This window comes from Dermacentor variabilis, chromosome 10, assembly GCF_050947875.1.
Source record: "Dermacentor variabilis isolate Ectoservices chromosome 10, ASM5094787v1, whole genome shotgun sequence".
Taxonomy (NCBI): Eukaryota; Metazoa; Arthropoda; class Arachnida; order Ixodida; family Ixodidae; genus Dermacentor; species Dermacentor variabilis.
This window is the reverse complement of record NC_134577.1, coordinates 54638909-54647207: the sequence shown is the minus strand read 5'-3', so window position 1 is coordinate 54647207 and position 8299 is coordinate 54638909. Positions and strand designations below refer to the sequence as shown.

General features: G+C 45.6%; 1 protein-coding gene across 1 annotated transcript; it reads left to right on the top strand.

The window, feature by feature from the left end:
• Window positions 1-1118: 1118 nt before the first annotated feature.
• Window positions 1119-7901, top strand: LOC142559546 (uncharacterized). The gene is made up of 3 exons (XM_075671127.1): window positions 1119-1189; window positions 2759-2977; window positions 5318-7901. The coding sequence occupies exons 1-3, from the start codon at window positions 1135-1137 to the stop codon at window positions 5698-5700; spliced, it is 657 nt and encodes a 218-aa protein (XP_075527242.1). The 5' UTR covers window positions 1119-1134; the 3' UTR covers window positions 5701-7901.
• The last annotated feature ends 398 nt before the right edge of the window (window positions 7902-8299 follow it).

Genomic DNA, 8299 nt, shown 5'->3' with positions numbered 1-8299 from the left:
ACTACACAGTGGAGAAATGGCACAAAATATGTAGGAATCGGGGGAATGTCAAGTGTTCTGTTAATGTTTAGATAGTATTTGCACGCTTTGAGGAAATTCCCAAATAATGTTAACACTGCACAAAAAATTCACAATGTACACTGTGCTAGACTCTTAAAAGGGAACACATCATAGCTAACGGGTAATTTATCTCCATGGCAAGCTTAATATAGTCAGGCTTAGAAAGATTACGAGTGTTTGCTAGCGATGGCACCTTCCTGCGAACCAGTGCAGCTGATTGACAATGATTCAGCCTTGCAGCTAGATGGCTAGCATTTGCAGCTAGACGGCTAGCAAAGTGGAAGCCGCACATTGAAATGTTTTCTATAACAGTGGGCTACACTGTATACATTGCATGTTACTGCAGCGTCATGATAGCAGAGATCGCGTCCTTTCTACTGGCCGTGTTAGTGTGGCGGTTAGGGGCGCGATTTGCTTTCGCATGCTCATACCTTTTCATTCCACGAACACTTGGCTCTTTGAGTTCGTCGCTGAGTTCAACAACTTTGGCTGTCGCAGAAATGAAATCAGAATGGGAGACAAGCGGTCGCGCAAATACTGCGGTTTCTAGAGCGCTTTAAGAAGAGGAATTCACCACATTTATACTGTTGGTACAAATGTGGTGACCATTAGTTGGTTGGCAAGCTTTAATTATAGATACTGTAACCCTAACTGAATGCGAGAGACGGTGAAAATCACTGAATATGTGGCCTTTAACCGGTCACGTTTTGTGCACTTGTGTCCCTATCCATTTTACATGTGTGTGCAAACTTAGTGTACAACTATTTACTGCACTCCTAGTGCGACTGAGTTTAAAAGGAAACTTCATTTTAACGGCGGCGAGTCAGCGGTTGTCCCACGCCGCTCAGAAATGGAGGCCGCGCGTGTCTTGCAGTCCGTTGTCGCCCCATTACGTGGGAGAAGTAATCTGCACGGGGTGATATTCAAGATGACATATTTATCACCATCTGTAAACCTGCGCGAGAGATGTGCTTTTTAAACTCCAGTTTACTAATACAGCAAAGGTTCTTTCAGAACGTGTTGCTCATTCGGATGTTTTTTTTTTCTTTTTAAGGCACTCAGCAAACCACAAGTATGAGAAAAGTATCCACAGGTTCCGTCTTCCTTGCGCTCGTTGCAGCAGCACAAGGTCAGTACCGGTGCGACATGTTTGACCGTTACAGGAAAAAGAATGTTATGATATATATATTTGGAGCGGTGTATGGCCTTTTTGTGCTTTTAGTAACTATAACCGATATGTTATTCCGAGTACGTTCTAACATTAGCTATAGCAATTGTTCCCTTTGATTACTACACGCAGCTGTCGCAATTCTTCCCTTTTATTACTACTCGCACTTCCTGCGACTCTGAACTGAGTCACTGCAACGGCAGCAGGTCCTCACACTGAACTCTGCCGTAATAAATAATTTCTTTTTTCGTCAAATTTCAAATCTACCTTTTCAAAAATAACTCTATCGCGCTGCCGGGAATGTTTTTAATTTGATGCAGTTCTGCTTACTGTGCCCTCAGAAAATACGCGCACAGAAACTCCCGCTCTCAGAATGAAACGTAGGTACGATGTGCGAAAAAGCCCACAAATTAAGTGTCCAAAGTAGCCCATAATGTAAACTCATCCTTTAGCGCAGTTCGGCTTTATGTCCTTGAACATGGAAACAACGCGGCAAGACGAGGACTGAGAGAAAGCAGACAACACAAGCGCTGACTAAGAACGTCCTCTTAATGGCAACAGGGCCATGTACCAGTATATTCAAAATTAAGCTTTATGGTTTTCTTAAAATTACGCAATGGAAGGCACACAAAGACTACGTGTGCAAATAAGTTATGTGGCCAGGCGAACACAAAGTGAGATGATAATTATCACTGTTGTCTCATGTATTTATTTGTCTCATTAGTTGTCATTATAGCTGGTTAGTGTGACGAAATGTACGCACACACATTTATTGTCTTCATCGATTGTTATTTGATTGATCGGTGGGTCATTATTTTTTGTCGCAATTGTGGTGACAATGGCCTTGTGGTCGCTATGGTAGACACTGATCAGCTCGGGTACAACGTTCGACAAGTTCCAAGCCAGAGTCAAGTCTATGAACGACCAATGGCTCATACTCAATGAAACGCGCTACTCGGCAGCTACTTGTTTTATTATTGTGCTCCAGCGTGGTCCACTACCGTCAACTGGGGGAGCCGCAAGGAACTAGTCACGCGCGCGATTGAATTACGGCTGCCCCGAGGAGCCGGCAGAAAGGAGGCGCGCATGACATTTCGACGGGACCGCCCACCGGCGCAGAGCAGACACGGGCGACGTACACGCCACCTTATAGGAGAGCGGAAGAAATCTAGGCACACACGGGCTTCGAACGACGACAAAAGGACGTCGCCGAGTTTTTGCTCGCACACATGAAAATTTCACGGCAGACTAGTCATAACAGCTTCGCAGTAAAACTGAAGGTGGTTGTCTCAGCCCACTGAAAACGCTGAAAAGCAACGTAAATCTTTCTGTAATCGCGTGCATTTAAACTGTATTCGTACTACTAAAGTCCTCATTTCCCCTCATCCAGAATCGAGGCGGGCGCTTTCGTGGCTCTCATTGTACCTTTTCCTTCTTTTTCAGTTTTCAAGTTCTGTAAAGAGTAAATGAGGTGCGAATGTGCTTATGACAACCACAACTTGCGCAGTGTTCGCCATTTTCGCACTGCAGGATACGGATGGAACCCCGACCGTTCACGGCCCGTACCGTCGGCGTCAGACATGGACGACTGCTGCCGCGGTCCCACCGGCTGCTGCCGCGAAGGTTACCGCTGCGAGCCCAATTACCGGACGTGCGTGCGTGTGGGTGTAGAACCAAGACCAGGCGGAACTTCTAAAGTGCTCATAGTACCCGTCGGAACGAGGCGCCACCAAGGAACTGCGGTCTCCGGTGCGTACTCTTAGCAGGCGCCTTCAGCAGCGTGGAAGCAAGGTCAAATGTCCAAACTTCCTGGTGATTCAAGTAGAAGTTACGTAAAATGTTTACACACAATCTGTCGGCCTCTCAAGGAACAAGCATTTCTGTGGGGTCCCAATCTGAGGTTTGACGACACTTCTGGACATGTGTGCCAGATAGGGCTCTAAAATATCTGAAGTATACTCTAGATCAAGAGATTATTGCCGGAGGAACGTACTACACTTGAAATTTCAGGCTGAAGAATAAGGAGGGGACCTTAAGTTATAATGGTTCATGTATTCCGAGAACGTTTGTGTCCGCAGTGCCTGCTTAATGTGTTACCGCTGTACTGCGAATTTCGGATATTCTGTCGAGTGGAACACAAGTAATCTTTTTTTTTTGCTATGGCAAGCGCGACAGTGCCTGAAGCGTATTATTCGTTCTATTCTGAAAGGTTAGGCTTGGCTAAGTAGGTGCTGCAGTTAGTCCATCTTAAAACCTCCCGCTGCTGAGCAGTCGCACAGTTGCAAGCACGTGCTGTTCTAATGAATTACGCAGCGACACCGGATACAGCTGCAGTACCCGCCTTGGTTGCTTAATGGCTACGGCATTAGGCTGATAAACACGAGGTGGTGGGAACAAATCGCGGCCACGGCGGATGCATTTCGATGGAGGCAAAATACAAAAAACGCCCGTGAACCGTGCAGTGGGTGCACGTTAAAGAAACACCCAGGTGGTCGTAATTAATCCGCAGTCCGCCATTACGCCATGCCTGATAATGAGATCGGGGTTTTGGCACGTAAAACCTCACAATTTAATTTATTGCAACAGCTTCAGCGTTCGCGCTGGTGTGGAGGCACGTCGTTTGGTGCATCACGGACAAGTGAGCAGCTGTCCACGATGCCTAACTGCCCGCCTGTGAATGAGATGCGTTACTGGGTGGAGTTTTCATTGTATGGAAGTCAACCTGGCAAACCGCACAATTGTTCATTGCAGTGGTGAGGGAAGTAATCGGTACTTATAAAGGGCTAAGGGCTGTCCCATTGCTACACCAGGAAGCAGTGGGCACTAAGGCTGGAATATGGTTCCCCACTCACAAGCGAACAGGTTACGGGTGTCAATGGAGGCAAGATGCACTTGCGGATCATGACGCATTGAATTCCTCATTAATTTGCAAACTGCGTGGAACATTGACCGGCTTATAACAACTTGCGCTGTAATAAAAGCGAATGAGTCAAGCATGGAAAGGAATGGAAGCAGTTAATTACAGCGCTGAAAAATATTTGCGAGGCAAGAAGAGGTATATAAGGAACCCCGAAGTAAACGGAAGTATGTGAAGTGGATGCAGATAGGAAGCTATGTCGCTTATTCTAGATGGCGCTGGAAGCAAAAGTTACCTTCAAATTTAGGCTTTGTTTTGTATGTAGAGATCAGCCTCCAATTTATTATCGCATTTGTACCCATAATCAAGTTCATCAGAAGAAACAGCGGGATAGGTTTCGGCGGTTCATGGAACCCTATCTCAAATCCGTCTAAGGTGGGTCATACACCGGCATGAACGGATTAAACGGATTACCATGTTTCACTTCGAGAGGAAAAAAGTAAGCCCTCGATATAAAGCTTAGCATTTCAATGCAGCAAGCGCGCACCAACGGCTTCTGTAGTGACTTCAGATTATAAGAGCCCAAGTTTGTCATATAGCACACACGTATTAATTTATTTTCGCTTACACCGCGACATAAAAGTACATTAAACAAATTTGTTTGCTCAGGAAGCAGTTCAACATATACCCATAAGTTCAAGAAGTGTGTTTATCAATGTTCGCAGCCCTTATATACAATACGTATCCTCGATAAGAGCTAACTGTTGTGTTTCTCTTTGTTTCATTCCGCTTACCCACGTCCACGATAGCAAACAGCAGAGTTAACCACCAGGTCTTTCCTTCCATTCCCATCTCGTCTCCTTTACAGTAGTTCAGGTGCTCGCCCACTTCAGTCATGAGAGTGATAACGAGACCACGATCCCAAAGACGGCCGTTCGTGAGCGGCACATCCGTGAGCTTGTCATCTTGTCGCTGATTGCACACTGGGAAAACGGACACAGCGCAAGAAAGACAAGGACACGAGAGAGCGACACGCACACAGCGCTTGCTACAACAGCGCTGTGTGCGTGTCACACTTTCGTATCCTTGTCTTTTTTTGCACTGTGTCCTTTTTTCCAATGAATCACCAACAAGCCTAAGCTTCCGCACTAATGTATACTGGGAGCTCCTCTCAAGTGTGACGAGCAGAAATTATTATAACTAAAATTTGACATTCACCTTCGACGACACAGGCGGAACAACGGGAGGCTGTGGTGGTGGCGGCGGGCACTACTGCTGGGACCACGAGCGCTGCTGTCACATATCGCAGTCGGGGGCCCACCTGCCCACCAGCGTCCACCCGACAACTTCGTGCTGCACCCGAAGCAGCAGCCGCCAGTGTCCGCGAATCCGCGGCTGTCACAACCCATTCGGTGTCAACTCGCCCTCCGGTGTTTACAACCAACCCGGCTACCGGCCCTCGTCAGCGTACCAGAATCCGCCTGCATTCAATTGGGACCGCGAACAGCTGATGATGCAGAGGCACACGTTGGTGCCTTCCCCGGCGTCAGCTTTGCTGCCGTCATGCGTCGTCTTATTGGCTTTGGTCTATCTTCTGTTCTGTAGCTGGAGCTGATCACAGTGAACGCTTGGCGGGATCTAATGTACATATTTCAGACCTATTTATGGCTTGAGATTAAAATGGTTTTTTGTACGTTCTCTCGCATCGCGAAGTGTAAGTGAGAAATAACATTTCTGCAGTGCCTCTGTCATCCTAATGTGTTTGGTTACCCATTTTTTTAACTTTCTCCTACATCGCAAGAACCTTGGGTGAAATAATGTTTCGGATTGCTGTGTTTTCTTATGTAAGCAACCATGCCATTTGCAAAGACAAGTTCTACAAATGAAACCTTGATACAAAAAGAGTGCGAAATATCGCAATTCTTTTTTGAATAACTGCAAGCGCCTTATATTACCATGATCATCAAAAAGAACATGGTCGTTATTGCGTGCATTGTACAACGAAGGCCTCTCTGCCAGTGGTCTCTAATTACCCCTACCTTGCGTTAGCTGATTCCGTTCACTATACATCCAAATTGCCTGATCTCGTCATATCATCTTATTCTGTCCCATCGCCGATTGGGTTTCCTTTTCTTGAAGCCCAATCCGGTTACTCTAGACGCGTGAATCATGACCGACTGTCAGAAAACGTTTGAAAGGTACACAAATTCATGCCAAGATTCTGGAGACTCCACAGAAAGCAAGTCAAGATGGCAGATTACCTATCGTGCATATTATATTGGAGTGATTAATCGCAATTGGAGCTCAAATATATATATATCTATTTATTCTACATTTAGTCATGCAACGTTTCTGCACAAAAAATTGAATCATCCTCTTGAATTACATCTCTAGATTGCTGCCAAAACATACCACGTGATCATGATGATGATTTATTGGTATCCCTTTGAAATCGCGCGGTGAAAAGTAGTCACCTAGCCTGCCAGAGTTAATCAGGTATGCTATATACGCTTATCATTCTAGCACCCTTGCATCCATCTTGTCATTCTTTCTTCCCTTCCTCAAAACAACTTATCTACCTTGTATCGCTACCTACGCCTGTAACGAATCCCAGTTGTATCAAGCTCTTGCCAGATTTTTTTTCACCAATACTTGAAACGTCTCTTGCTAAAGTCGACTGCTGACCGGTTCATGCTTCCGTCTATTTTAAATTCATACGCTGGGGGAAGGTGTACATCACCTATGGGTCCGACGAGGTGAATCCCTTCGCATTTCATTAGGATTTACTGGGCGCTCTCCGGATCTTTGCTGCAGTATACACATGCCTCATCTTGTTTCAAATATTTTTCTCCGGTATACTTTTGTGCTTAGGCAACTAGCTCGAACGTCAAATCGCAAGGCACTGCCCATTGTGTTTCCCTTGTGATTTCTTTCTTCCTGTTCTTGTGAATCGCCATGGTCTTCTTGCTTCTGTTCTTGGCATCCAATTCGCTGTCTCTGTTTCGCTCACTATTTCTTTTTGATGACTCGTGTTTGTCCATTCGCACTTTCAATTACCCTGTACTTGTTTTTTAACTTTCTTTACCTCCTCATTCATTCCGTGTTCACGTTTATCGGGTAGAGACACTTGTGCACCATAGCCACCCATTTATTTTGATTCACGTTCCTGTAAGACTTTCCTCAGAACTAAATTTGCCCTGTGGTTCTCGTACATCAATAGTGTCCGTACCCATGTCACCCTGCGCTGCCTCATTTGTGGTCTTACCGCGGGCTCCCGAAGCCAACCAGCCTACTGTTATTTGGTTAACTTCGAGCCACGATACGTCATCCGATTTTAAGCACAGAACGGCATTTGCGAACGTCGGCGCTGGTACGATTACTCCCCTCCAGATTTCACACACCACCTAAATCTATTGCGGGCCAAAAGTACTCCACAGTTCATTATTGCGGCTTTGTTGGCTGCGTAATTAAGTCTTTCATTTGTTTATGTTTACGCTGAGGTATTTATATCTCTTGACCATGGGTATGAGTTACTGTTGAATTGACACCCTGTAATTACTCGTACCTTGATTAAAGATCATAATTGCCGATTTCGCTATGACAAAATTAATGCCTAGGTATGTCGCTGCATGCCATATATATTCGCAAGCGTCTGTGAATCTCCTGCATAGGCCCCTGGCAGCATTATGGTGGCCGTACACATCAGTCCTGGGGAACTTCGGTTGCACCATGTGCCCATTACGCATGTTGGATAAATCAAACCCTAATTAAGTGTTTCCCGCCTTGTTTCTGTGCCCACAGAATAAAGTGGTAACAACTATGGAGAAAGAGGCCATCCTTGCTTCAGTTCCTGGTGAATTTTGGTCTTCCGAAATAGTTTTCGGCTTTTCCGTGCAAATGCCATACACGTCTAACGTGCCACCGCAGTAGTGCTTTCACCAAAGTTGTGGTCCGTAGCTGTACATTTCACTCAGACGTAAAATGAAGGTACTTTACCCAAGCATAATGTTCAATTTACTCTAAGCTTAATGTTCGTGGTGTATTTTTTGGTATAACTGCTCAGGGAGGGCACAATTAAATCTCGAACACAAGTGTGTACGTTCTAACTGAAGGGGACCACACAGCACCGCCTATCTGCTCCATGCAGTGGATGACATGCCAAGCTCACTTTACCATCCTTTTCCGAATTTCATATGGAATATTAACTGCACGTA